Source organism: Mobula hypostoma, chromosome 3 (genome assembly GCF_963921235.1).
Source record: "Mobula hypostoma chromosome 3, sMobHyp1.1, whole genome shotgun sequence".
NCBI lineage: Eukaryota > Metazoa > Chordata > Chondrichthyes > Myliobatiformes > Myliobatidae > Mobula > Mobula hypostoma.
The window spans coordinates 59,738,736-59,753,122 of NC_086099.1; the positions used below are offsets into that span (position 1 = coordinate 59,738,736).

The 14,387-nt window shown below is 37.5% G+C and overlaps 1 protein-coding gene across 3 annotated transcripts in view; it reads left to right on the forward strand.

Annotated features, from left to right (window-relative positions):
- The window catches only part of kdr (kinase insert domain receptor (a type III receptor tyrosine kinase)), an 84,153-nt gene that overhangs the window by 16,549 nt on the left and 53,217 nt on the right, over nucleotides 1-14,387 (forward strand). For 2 of the 3 annotated variants that reach the window (XM_063043121.1, XM_063043123.1), the window contains exons 6-12: nucleotides 538-677; nucleotides 3,396-3,567; nucleotides 4,260-4,377; nucleotides 5,021-5,190; nucleotides 6,525-6,681; nucleotides 10,662-10,794; nucleotides 11,069-11,177. In XM_063043121.1, coding sequence (XP_062899191.1) covers nucleotides 538-677; nucleotides 3,396-3,567; nucleotides 4,260-4,377; nucleotides 5,021-5,190; nucleotides 6,525-6,681; nucleotides 10,662-10,794; nucleotides 11,069-11,177 — 999 coding nt within the window. The remainder of the gene's footprint in view (nucleotides 1-537; nucleotides 678-3,395; nucleotides 3,568-4,259; nucleotides 4,378-5,020; nucleotides 5,191-6,524; nucleotides 6,682-10,661; nucleotides 10,795-11,068; nucleotides 11,178-14,387) is intronic. The other variant, XM_063043122.1, reaches the window with a different exon arrangement.

Here is a 14,387-nt window from a genome sequence, read left to right on the forward strand (position 1 = left end):
CTGGAACAGTTATTGCTACACTGCTCCTGCAGCCATTAACAGCAGTTGTTAAACTTTCCAGTCAACACAATTCTAGGTCAATACTCTGGCAGACAGAGATTGCAATGGCATCTGATAATATGGGGAGATGTCTGTACCTCATGAAACAATATTAAAGGGGTCCAAAACTAAAATACTGCAGATGTTGAAAATCTGAAATAAAAATGGAGAATTCTGAAAGCACTTAGCAGTTTTGAAGAATGGTTGTTGATCTAAAACATTAACACTGTTTCTCTTTCCTCAAATTGTGTGTCACCTGTTAATTGTTTCCAGTGTTTTCTGTTTTGATTGAAATGGTAAATATTTTCCTATTACACATGATGTAAGGCAAAACAGTACAAGTTCCCATCTTCGCTGCAACCCTCAACCCCCTTTCTCAATCTGTAACATTGTTTTATTATGGATGATCTTTAACCTTTCCCATTAGTCTGGAAATATTAGGTTCAAGAAGCCAGGCAAGCTACATCATTAGCCTTTACTTATTATCTTTCTCTGCAGGATTCATGATTTATAACCTCACACTGAATAAACCATCCCCAGTGGAATTGTCAGTGGGAGAGCGCTTGATGCTAAATTGTACTGCTAGAACTGAGCTGAATGTAAGGCTGAACTTTCATTGGAAATACCCTGGAGAGAAGGTACAGCATATGAAAATTTTACTTTTTTTTGGTTAAAAAAGGTAAAACAGATGTTTCTATGGACAAATCCAAGTGAACCAGAAAGATTCTTTGTTCACTCTCTGTGTCTTCATACTTGGGTTTATTGCCTTTAGTATGAAAGGGATAGAAGGCAGGAAAATTGCATTGGACCAAATGATCTTATGATGGTTACAAATATATAAATTTTATATGTTTACCTGGAAGTACAGTGGATTCCGCTTAATTGGGCCATCAGTTAATCAGGGTAGCTGCTTATCTCGGTCATCCCCTAAAGAACAAAACCTAATGAGATAAAAGCCTTGTTTATTTAGAACACTAATTGGGGCAAGAGTCAATTAATGAACAATTTCTGACTAGTGTCAGTTGCATGCACTTGTGTGGCTATTAGAAACTACACTGTGCTTTGAATGAACAGTTTTTAAATATCATCAGTTGCATGTGTGTGTATTCAAAAAGCAGCAATTTTTGAGACTGATAGTTGGCAAGAAATAAGCATTAAGACAATTCCGAACTGTTCTTCTCACGTGTTTACGAGCATTCAATCTTGGAGATGCCAAAAACAGCCAGGAATGTGAATGTAACAATTTTACTACTTCAACAAGTTAAGAACTTCAAGTTAACAATGAAGAATTTGAAGGTATTGACAATCATCTTGAATGTTACAACGAAAATAAAGATTTGGAGAATGCAATCGTCGACAGCATTGTGTGAAGGCCGTCCATTACCTACACTAGGTGTCTGCATTGATTTTATTCATTTACAGTGAAAAAAATGCAATGTGGATGAATTCTTCCGTCAATATGTTTCCCAAGTGTCCCAAATAACCAGAATCCACTGTGCTTTTTTGCTGTGTTGAACAGCAGAAAAATAAAATAGCAAACCACATATAACTATTGAAAGAAGTAGTGATGTTAGAACCATAGAACTATAGAACACTACAGCACAGAAAACAGGCCAATCGGCCCTTCTAGTCTGTGCCAAAATATTATTTTGCTAGTCCCATTGACCTGCATCTAGTCCATAACCCTCCAGACCTCTCCCATCCATGTACCTATCCAATTTATTCTTAAAACTTAAGAGTGAGCCCGCATTTACCACGTCAGATGGCAGCTCGTTCCACATTCCCACCACTCTCTGAGTGAAGAGGTTCCCCCTCATTTTCCCCCTGAACCTTTCCCCTTTCACTCTAAAGCCATGTCCTCTTGTGCTTATCTCTACTAATCTAAGTGGAAAGAGCCTACTTGCATTGACTCTGTCTATACCCTCATAATGTTAGTGAATGATTTTTTTATACGATGCAACAAATAGACCATCCCTTAGTTTAATACCAAGACAATACAGTAGAACACTTTCTCAATATCATCATAAATAAATGCAGGTTGAGAACCCCTTATTCAAAATGCTTGAGGCTGGAAGTGTTTTGGATTTTGGAAAATATAATGAGGTAGCTTGGGATCACCATCATTTCCAACTCTGAACTTATATGTTACTGGCAAGCAGTCTTTGTCTGACCTTTGTTCAACACACATATGTACTTAACAGCACCAGTGATTATGTACCATTAATATGATGAAAATATAATGTGTACAGGGTCACAAAAACAGCACAGCAGCATCAGGTGAACATCTGAATCAACTGCTGAAGAAGAACGACAGCAGGTTTTCAGACTCCATCTGTGATTAATCAGTTACAGTAGACTGTCTTTGTATTTTACTTAGGTTTTATGAAAGGTATAAAAACATTGCAGACTTGTTCTGATGTTAGATTTTCATCAGCAATGATCTTCACAAACTTATCAATATTTTGTGATTGGCAGATGCTTTATCTTTAAAAGTTTAAAAATCTAAAAATTTAAGCCGCACCTTTTCATATATTTCTGTACCCAGCCTGTTGAATATTCGCAATTACAATTACCTTCAATTTTCCGTTTGGTGTATAGATCTTTACCTGTTTCATGATCAGCATACAATTAAGCAGCATATGTTCATTCCAGCACTGACGAATCCATTCTTTCAATACGTGATCGAGATCATTTTTCACTTTATGCAGCATTTTTCTATTTTTCATTAACTTCAATTCATTACGTATGTGAGGTTATTTCTCAGAGCTGTCTGTGATGCACAGAGACCTGTGCATCATCTGGGAACTTTCCCAGTGCCTGATGGAAATTTCCTTTGTGAAGTCATGTCATCGCTCGGAAAAAATTTGGACTTCAAAGGTTTTTGGATTATGAAATTTCGCATAAGGGGTACTTAACCTCTACTAGTTATGCAAATTAAGCCCAGGAATGACATTAAAATTCAAACTTCTAGCTATAAGACTACTGTCAAGTGAGTCAACCTAGCATGATAGTGATGTTAACAACAGGAATTCTGCAGATGCTGGAAATTCAAGCAACATACATCAAAGTTGCTGGTGAACGCAGCAGGGAAGCAGCATCTATAGGAAGAGGCGCAGTCGACGTTTCAGGCCGAGACCCTTCGTTAGGACTAACTCCTGACGAAGGGTCTCGGCCTGAAACGTCGACTGCGCCTCTTCCTATAGATGCTGCTTGGCCTGCTGCGTTCACCAGCAACTTTGATGATAGTGATGTTATTGCAATAGGAGAATCTACATCTATATAAACCAGAGTTTATTCAGCAAATTTGAACTGAATTATATTGGACCTTTCATAAACATGACTTCTGTTTATTATAGCAGAATCCCCACTTATTCTTCAAAAATCAGAAGCAAGAATTATCACAAGGCCTGGAACTCTCAAGCATTCTGATTATAGATAACGTGATAAAAAGAGATGGAGGCAGATATATATGCCATGCTTCCAGTGGAATGATGTCAATGGAGCACAGCATTGATGTTATTATCCACGGTAAGATATATTCTGTATCATATGCTTTGAAATACATCCACCATGTGGAATTGCTTTTAAAATATTTTAAAAGTAAAGCACTATTAACAATTAAAAAAAAAACAAGTCATTGGGTATACTTAAAGTGGAGGGTGATTAGTAAGGGCATCAAGGCAGCCAAATGGGGTTGAGAGGGATAGTAAATCAGCCATGCCGATAAACGGTGGAGCAGACTTGATGAACTGAACAGACCAGTTCTGCTCCTATGCCTTATCTCCTTGTGGTCTTATGACTGACAAAAGTTAGGCTGAATCAAGAGTTTCTGCAAAGCACCACAATTCAGAACTTCATTTGACAATGTAAAGAATGAGCTGACAGCGCTCTAATGTTAGCTGAAAAATGTGCTTTTGGGTCATCAAGTAAGGCATCTGTAGTTTGTTTGGAGAATAGCATTTCTACAAAAATAAATGTGCATTTTCTTGACAACTGAGCAATCTTCACATCATTTTTACAGGGTGAGAAGCCCAGCCTTCACACACTTTCATTACATGTTAGCATTTGTTTTCCCAAAGCACTCACACAAATATAATGAAGAATGCTGTCTTACATAAACAGTGTCATGTCTTCTGCAGCTCAAAAATTCCCTAGCCCAATGTTTTCAATAAGAACATTACCATTGTGGATCTGACTTTGTTTTCATTCTGTGCTTTCAGAGAAACCCTTCATCTTCATAGATCACAAAGCCAGTTCAATAATTGAGACGGTGTTGAAAGAAAGGAATGTCAAAATTCCTGTGAAGGTCACAGGCTATCCCCAACCAGAAGTGAAATGGTAATTGCTAAATAAATGACATAATTAATTAATGACAGTTAATTTTCAGAGATGTATACTAAAGCATTTCATATATATATTTATATGACTAAATGAAATTATCATTGTATTATTCATTTTGACATATTTACATGAAATGATGAATGCCTCTGAACAAATAGAATGAATTAAACTTTATGGTGAATATTTTGTTTCCAAAACTTAAGACAATTTTGTTATAATGCATCAAAATGGATAAACCAATCAAACCATGCTTTGTAAAAATTTCATATGTTTAATATCAAATATATTAGTAACCTTGATATAATATAAACATGCAGTGTTTTTCTTTGTTAGGTAATTTGAATGAATCAGATGACCTGATCAGCTGGAGTCATGTTAAAAGAAAATATTTTAAAAAGGAAGCTATAAAACCTTCTGCATTTTTTAATAGAAGTTAATTTAATCAACAGCTCTTTGTTCCATATCAAACATGGTTCAATGTTTATTTCTAATATGTTACTATACACATATCAAGCGTTTTCTTAAGATTGCTCTGTAAAGGAAAATACACAAAAGGACCAACTTTTTTTGTTGATGTGAATACAGTCTAACAAACTCCCTGAAGTGTTTCAGAACAATTACCAATGGATTCTTTTTTAAGGACCAAGAATGGAAGACCAATAAGCAAAGATCACTACAAAATAAAGCAAGTTGGATATACATTGATCATCAGTGGTGTGACAGAAAGGGATGCTGGGAATTACACAATTATACTTAGAAATCCAATGTCAAATGAAGAGCAACAACACACAGTTCAACTCATAGTAAATGGTAAGCACTTCTGTAATCACAAGCTGTTTCTTGGCTGAAGTATCTCAAGTAAATGTTGAAGATCATTAAATGAAAGAGAATATGGTTGGCAAAAATCATAAACTATACATAAAGTAGACAACAATTGAGATTTTAATGCATGTTGACTAAAGAAGATATGCTGAACTATTTCTCAGCATGATTTAATTGTTTTTGTTCATTATATAAAGAACTCATTCCAAATTCATTATTCCAAATCAATATGGCACAGTCATTTCATTGTGCATATAATCAAGTCTTTTTTTGGTATAGATAGATTCAAATATGCATTACAGGAGAGTGGGGAGAGCTGTAATAGAAGATAATTTAACAAGTGTATTGACTTTATTTCTAAAAGAGGGCAATGCAATAATTTACAGTAAAATCAGTGTGAAGATGAGCTGGAATGTTTTTACCTTTGGTAAGAGTTTGGAACTCACAATCTGAAAGGGCAGTAGAGGCAAAAGTATTTAAATGTGTCCTTGAAGACATATGATATGCAAAATTATGGACCAAATGTTGGAATATTGGATTAGGTTGGGCTGGTCTTTTCAATCACTAAAGACACGATGGTGCAGGGAAAGGAAAGGTTCAGGGATATGGGCCAAATGGGATGAGCTTAGATGGACATCTTGGCTGGCATGGACAAATTGGGCCAATCATTCTGTTTCCATGCTCTATTGCTCTCTAACTCTATGACTGTACCGTATATCAGAAAAGTTCTCTGATGCTATTCTAATAATAGCAATTGAATAATTCAATTTAAATTGATTAACCTGGTTGATTTACTGATTGTAAACATATTTTCTCCTACGAAGTATCAGGTTTGAAATTTTAGTGGGACTAACAATTGCGTTAACTGGGCAATCTGCTTCTATCCATTTTTAAGTTCATTCAGAAATAATTTTGAGCACATCTCTCAGTGCATTAAAATACTATAACTATTTTATCCATAATTTAAAATCGGCTACAAATGTATGATTTCAACTGCATTTAATTTTGACAACAGGAGATACGAGTACTTGGATATCTTGGGTCAGTCTGCACCTCAATAGTTTACCTTGTTGAACAACACACACAAGATACTGGAGGAACTAAAGAGGAAAATGAACAGACTATCTTTTGGGCTGAGATCCCTCTTGGCCTAAAACATTGACTACTCATTTTCCTCAATAGATGCTGCCTGACCTGCTGTATTCCTCCTGCATTTTGTGTGTGCTGCTCAAGATTTCTAGCAAATGCAGGATCTCCTGTGACCCTGTTGACACTTATTCACAAGCATTCTGTTTCTAAAATTGTGGTTCAATATTTTACAGTTCCTCCAGAGATTCATGAGAAAGAAGTGGCAACGCATACTGACTTTCACAGCTACGGAAGTAGGCAGCCATTGACCTGCACAGCATATGGCATTCCTGCTCCTAGCAGCATTATTTGGGAATGGCAGCCCGTAGAGAACTGTAGCTTCTCCTACAAGTAAGAACTAAATAATATTATGAAATTTGTAATGAAATCCAGTTGATAAACTTTAGGAAATGCATATTTGATTCTACTTGCAGTTTTGTGGAACAACAGCTAAGACACATCTAGATTATTGCATTCGGTTCTGTCCTCCCCATTATAGGAAGGATGTTGAAACTTTAGAGAGGATGCAGAAGTGGTTTATCAGGATGCTCAAATGGTCTAATGAGTGGCTGGACAATCTCGGGTTGTTTTCTTTGGAGCAGCAGATGCTGAGGGAAGATCTGTTAGAGATTTATAAGATTATGAGAGGCATATATGGAATAGACAACCAGCATCTTTTCCCCTGGGTTGAAATGTCTAATATCAAAGCACATGCATCTAAAATGAGAGGGGGTAAATTAAAAGGATGTGTGTGGGCAAGTTTTTTTGCACAGAGAATGGTGGGTGCCTGGAATGTACTGCCAGAGCTTGTGGGGTTGTGGTGATGGAAAAGTTAATAGAAGTGTTCAAGAGGCTCTTAGATAGGCACATAAATGTGCAGCAAGAAGAAGGGTATGGACTCTGTATATGCAGAAGAATTTAGATTAGTTGTGCAATTGTTTATATATTTAATTAGTTCAGCACAATATTGTGGGCCAAGGGACCTCTTCCAGTGCAGTACTCTTCTATGTTCTCTTTTTTTTTACTTGAACCATGGTACTTAATTCACTATGGTTCTAATAGGGATTATTTATTTTTCATTTGTTTCAGAAATTTTTACATAGTGAGAGCTTGAGAGGTCTTGGCTTTTAGAGAGATACAGGTGTCCTTGCACATGAATCACTGAGAGTTAACATGCCTAAACCACAAGCAATTAGGAGAGCAAACGGTATGTTCCAATAGAATTTGGGTACAGAGTACAGATACCTGCCACCATTTATTTTAGGCTACAGGGAGACTGTGCATTGAATACTATTGTACAAGATCTGATCTTGCAGTCTGAGGAAAGATTAAGAGAGCATATATTCTCTTGCAGTTAAAACAAGGGGTGATTTGACTGAAACCCAAAATTCTGACTGGGGTTAATGAGGTAGACTGAAGTTTGAATTCTTTTTTGCCCTTGAAATGATGTTCAGTCTCAAAATAAGGTTCAGTCATCCAGGGATAATTTGAGAAGAAATTTCCATGAGTATGTGAATTTCTTTACCCATGAGGACTGAGGTTTCTCAGTCATTCAATGTATTTTAGACAGAGGTCAATAGATTTTTTTTTAATATTAAGGGTCAGGATGCGGGGTTAGTTGAGGAAAGTGTCATTGACATAAATAATCAATGAGGAGCTCACTGGCAGAGCAGACACCAGGGCTGGATGACTTACTCCTGCTTGTAGATCTTATAGACCTCAACTGTTATTCTTTCTTATAAAAGTGAACAAGTTCTGATGTGAAATATTGTTATTTTTGTGTATGGGATATTTATTTTATTTAGCAGATGCAACATGTTTCAGTAAGCTGAGTTACAAAATTAATAGCATCTCTAAAGGGATCTGAGAACTATTGGTATCTCAGTAGCCATACAGCAAGCAATTTAATGCATACCCATTTGCAAAACAGTCAGCTGCATTATGGAGACAAAAAAACTTGACTTTGTTTGTCTGCAAGATGTATTCATTGTAGAGGAAGTGAACTGATTGATGTTTAGAATGAGTGACAGCCTCCCACACTAGTTCTTATCTTGCCCTAGCAGAAGGTCCGGTAGACTTCCTGTATGACAATCCTGGGCAATCTGCTTTCCTGTTGTTTGTTTGGCCACTCACTTCCACTAGGTCTTTCCTCCACCTCCCCTATTGTTTTCCCTTTCCAATCACGGAAGCAAGAATCTTATTGAGAACTTCAGTAGTTTCTCTGTCTCCTCATCTTCCTTAGAACTTGAATTATCTCTGGCAACAAAACTCATTTATCAAAGCCATGCTTCCAAAAATAGGTACTTCCTTCGATGCATCCTAATTTGAAGTCACTTAAGGAGCTTGACTAATATTTTGAATTTTGATTTTTTTCTTGAGGCCGTATACTAATACACCGATTGTGCTATATATTGAATGGTATGTATATCATTAATAACTCACTCCAAACATGTAAAACATAACAGGAGATAGACAGAGCATGTTGCATATATATAAGATTAATATTCTGTCCTAATTACCTCAGTGTGAGGGAAGTACAAAATTCTAAATCCAAAAACAGAAGTATATACAGTTATCGATTCAATACTGAAAACGTCCTCATTTTTGTCTATACCCTCTACTGAGCCTACTGTCTTGTTTATTATTTATTATTATTTATTGTAATGCCTGCACTGTTTTGTGCACTTTATGCAGTCCTCGATAGGTCTGTAGTCTAGTGTAGTTTTTGTGTTTTTTCTTATGTAGTTCAGTGTAGTTTTTGTATTGTTTCATGTAGCACCATGGTCCTGGAAAACGTTGTCTCATTTTTACTACGTTCTGTACCAGCAGTTATGGTTGAAATGACAATAAAAAGTGACTTGACTTGACTTGAAACGTTAATTAAAAAAAGAAATTTAATAACACACACAGAAAATGTTGGAGGAACTCAGCAGGTCAGGAAGCATCTATGGAGAGGAATAAAAGCAAGATCCTGATGAAGGGTCTTGGCCCAAAATATCGACTCTTTATTCATTTCCATAGATGCTGCCTGACCTGCTGAATTCCTCCAGCATTTTGTGTGAGTTATTCTGGATTTCCAGTATCCACAGAATCTCTTCTGTTTTTGAAATTTAATAATTTTTAAATAATACTTAATCAAGGAGGCAAGTAGGAAAAAGAAAATTCTTATCTTAACAAGTATTGAAAAAAAATTAATTCTATCCTTTGTATTTTAGCTCTCATTGCATTTAATTGCACACAATAGACAAATATATTTATTTTACTTTCTTATATCTGCAACCTGTTTCAGATATATATGAATATATGAATAATTCCATATATTCTTTAATTTCCATGGGGGAAATATTATTCCTTGGTAGTTAGTGCTAAACATGAAGTACAGTGATTGTTGCTTATTGTTCTCCTGGTTCTGAAATCTGTTCCATTGATGTTAATGTCCATATTTTATAATGGTAATGATCATAGAACTATCGGCTTTCACCACTGTTAGTGTCTGAAATTGACAACAAACCAAGTTCTTGTGCATCTCCAGAAATCCTGAAGTTGTCAATATCAATTCTCTGTACCTTCAGCTAGCTCACTTTGTTGTTTCTTTTTCACCTCAAGCAAAGTTAATTTGAGGTAATTATAAACTAGGCCCAAAGCAATTATTAACTAGGTCTATGCTCTGGCTGAGGTCTGGTTAAGTTTTTAATTGTGTTGGCAAACAGAATTCACTACTTAATGAACCATTTGGCTCTAAAGGACTAATTTATGTATCTACTGAGCTGTTATTTTGCAGATGCAGACATCATAAGGCAGACAATTCTCACAACAGAGATTGATAGATCTTTATGGAGCATTTACCTCAGTGTCAGCAATGAGACTTCTTTTTTAGCACTGATTCCAAACATGCCAGTGTAATTCAGCTTCAGAAAGAGAGTACAGTGCACAGCTTCTGCCATGTTATGTATTTAATGCAAGTGACTAAGGATGAATTGCCATCTTTTGGGTTCATTATTCAGGATTATTGAATTGTGCATCTGTGAAAACTAAGGAGTTAACCCCCCGCCCCAGCTCAATCTAATCCTTTTTGACTGTAATTTCTGAATGACTATTAGGAAAATAATTCCAGTTATTTGGTGACCAAGCTGGTCACAAAATGAGCTTTCTATCCCTTTAGCAGATATGCTGATATCACAAGTACTTCAGTGAATCGTATAATTTAGAATTTATTCCCATTGAGACGGAGGAATACAATTATTGTGCAAGTCATTAGAAGTACTGACATTTTTATTTTGGGGATGTCATTTGAAAATAATGAAATGATGATGTCAAATTCTTTCCAATAGTTATCAGAGAGAATTGGGAGCTCCCAATAAATCGAATGAAAATGAAAACTGGAGGAATATCACAGACAATCATGGCAGCAACAAGATAGAAAGTTCAGAACCTCGAACTGTGTTCCTTGAAGGGAAGCATAAGGTGAATTAACAGTTTTAAAAACCTTTAGCTAAACAAGCATTTAAGAATGTTAACTCCAATGATTACAACATATTAATAAGTATATAAATTAAGTTGAGCAGTAATTGCCTAGCAATAATTGTAGGTACGAACTAACATCTTGAATGTGACATTTTGATTTCATTGCTTTGCAGCTGTTCATTTCTAACGAGACTCCTTTTGTCAGTGGAGATACTGATATCTGAGCTTATTTTGAATCGATTACATGTAAGGCTCTATTTTTCCGATCTTGTAGGTGGTCAGTACTCTTGTGATTCAAGTAGCAAAAGTCTGCGCCATGTACAGATGCCGGGCTGTTAACAAAGTGGGAGAGGATCAGAGGGTTATCTTCTTTCCTGTAACCAGTAAGTATGTCATATCCGCAGCAGCATCTCATTGAGACAAATCTCATCCGAAAGGTCTGTGCGGGGGTGCATTTGGAGATTTGAAATAATATAAACAGTGCACAATAACAGAACCACTGCTTAGTCCATTTCAAAGTTGTTTTTTGTAAGTAAAACATAAGACCATAAGATGAATTCCACAGATTCACCACCCTCTGGCTAAAGAAATTACTCCTAATCTATGTTCTAAAGGGATTTCCCTCTATTCTGAGATTGTGCACTCTGGTCTGAGATTCACCATTATAGGAAACATCCTCTCCACATAACACAGTAGCAGTCCTGAGATCGCCTCTGTCTACGCTTTTCAGTATTCGACAGATTTCAATGAAACACCCCCCTCCCCACCTCATCTAAACTGCAGCGAGTATAGGCCCAGAGCTATCAAACTCTCCTCATATATTAACCCTTTCATACCCAGAATTATTCTTGTGAACCTCCTCTGGACTCTCTTCAATGGCAGCATACATAAGGGGCCCAAAAGTGCTCATGAAACCAAGTATGGTCTGACCAATGCCTTCTGTGAATCGGAAAAGAAGGGGGGGAGAAGAGGCACTCTGCAGTGATAGGGGGTTCATTAGATAGGGGAACGGACAGGAGATTCTGTGGGCAAGAATGAGATACCTGGAGGGTATGTTGCCTCCCAGGTGCTAGGGCCTGGGACATCTCTGATCAAGTCCTCAGTGTTCTTACATGGGCGGGTATACAGCCAGAAGCTGTGGTCCATGTAGGTACCAGTGACAGGGGAAGGACAAGTGACTAGGTTCTGCAAAGGGAGTTCAGGGAGTTAGGTGCTAAGTTAAAAGGCAGGAGCTGTGGGGTTGTGATCTCAGGACTGCTACTGTGTTATGTGCTCATGAGGCCAGAACTAGGAAGATTATACAGTGTAGTACGTGGCTAAGGAGTTGGTGTAAGAGGGAGGGCACAAGATTTTTGGATCATTGGGCTAGCTTCCAGGGAAGGAGAGACCTGTACAGAAGGGACAGTTTGCATCTAAGCTGGAGGGATACTAATATTCTAGTGGGAAGGTTTGTTAATGGTGAGGTTTAAACTAGATTCGCAGGAGGATGGGAATCAGAGTGCCAGAACAGTTAGTGGAGAGATTGTGGAGGTAGGTGTTGGTAAGACCTCAGACAAAGTTTACAATCAAAACATGGTGCAGCTAGTTTCCTGTGCTGCCTATACTTCAGTGTAAGAATTATCATTAAAAAAATGTGGATGATAGTGCAGAAGATGAGTGTACAAAGAGGCAATGTGTAGTGAGGAGAGGCTGTTGACAGGGTAAAATGCTGTTCACTGGATGAGTTGCAATGTAAGTATACAGGACTGATGGTGTTGTATTTGAATGCTCACAGTTTATGAAATAAGGTGATGAACTTGTAGTGCAGTTGCAGATTGGTATGTATGATGTTGTAGGCATCACTGAATCATGGCTGAAAGAAGATTATAGGTGACTTAGGGTGGAATGGTGTTGAATCTTCGTAGATAGAATTAAGGAATTGCAGGGGTAAAAAGACCCTGATGGGAGTTGTATGCAGACTCCAAAACAACAGTAAGGATGTGGTCTACAAATTACAATGGGAGACAGAAAATGCATGCCAAAAGGGCAATGTTACAAAAGTCATGGGAGATTTCAATAGCAGGTAGATTGGGAAGATCAGTTTGGTGCTGGATTCCGAGAGGGGGAGTTTCCAGAATGACTGTGAGATGGCTTTTTAGAGCAGTTCATGATTTAGCCCAGAAGGAATTCAGATATTCTGGATCGGGTGTTGCGCAATAAACCATAATTGACTAGAGAGCTTAAGGTAAAAGGAACCTGAGGAGAAAGTGATCATGATATGATCAAATTCACCCTGAAATTTGAGAAGGAGAAGCTTAAGTCAGATGTATCAGTATTACAGAGGAGTAAAAGGAATTACAAACAAAGAGAGGATTAAAGCGAGGAGCTGGCCAGAATTGACTGGAAAACAACATTGGGAGGGATGATGGCAGAGCAGCAATGGCTGGAATTTCAGGAAGCAATTTGGAAGGTACTGGATATAAACATCCCAAAGAGGAAGTAAGTCTTCTAAAGGCAAGATAACCCAAAAGTGGCTAACAGGAGAAGTCAAAGCCAACATAAAAGCCAAAGAGTGGATACATAACAGAGCAAAAATTAGTTGGAAGTTAAAAGATTGGGATCCTTTGAAAAATCAACAGAAGACAACTAAAAATGTCATTAAGAAGGAACAAGGAAATGCAGATAAACTGAGTAAATATTTTGCATCAGTTCTTCACTGTGGAAGGCAGTATGGTGCAAGTTCCAGGTGTCAGAAGTCATGAAGTGTGTGAAGTTACCATTTCTAGAGAGAAGGTTCTTGGGAAGCTGATAGGTCTGAAGGTAGAAATGTCACTTGTACCAGAGAGTGTACACACCAAGACTTTGAAGGATGTGGCTGAAGAGATTGTGGAGGCATTAGTAATTACCTTTCAAGAAACTCTAGATTCTGGAAAGGCTCCAGAAGACTGGAAAATTGCTAATGTCACTCCACTCTTCAAGAAGGGAGAGAGGCAGAAGAAAGGAAATTAGAGCCCAGTTAGTCTGACCTTAGGGGCTGGGAAGATGCTGGAGTGGATTATTAAGGATCAGGTCTCAGGTACTTGGAGGCACATCATAAAATAGGCTATAGTCAGCATGGTTTCCTCAAGGGAAAATCTGGATTGACACATCTGTTGGAATTATTTGAAGAAATAACAAGCAGAATAGACACAGGAGAGTCAGTTGATGTAGTGTACTTGGATTTTCAGAAGACCTTTGGCAAGGTGGCAAACATGAGGTTGCTTATCAAGCTACAAGCCCATGGTATTATAGGAAAGATTGTAGTATGGATAAAGCAATGGCCTGATTGGCAGGTGGCAAGAGTGGGAATAAGGGGAGCCTTTTCTTTTTGGTTGCCAGTGACTAATGGTGTTCCACAGGGGTCTATATTGGGACCAACTCTTTTTACGTTATATGTTAATGATTTGGATGATGGAATTGATGGCTTTGTTGCAAAGATAGCAGACAATACGGAGATAGGTAGAGGGGCAGGCAATTTTGAGGAAGTAGAGAGGCTACAGAAGGACTTAGACAGATAAGGAGAACGGGCAAAGAAGTGGCAGATGGAATACAGTATATGAAGTGTATGATCATGC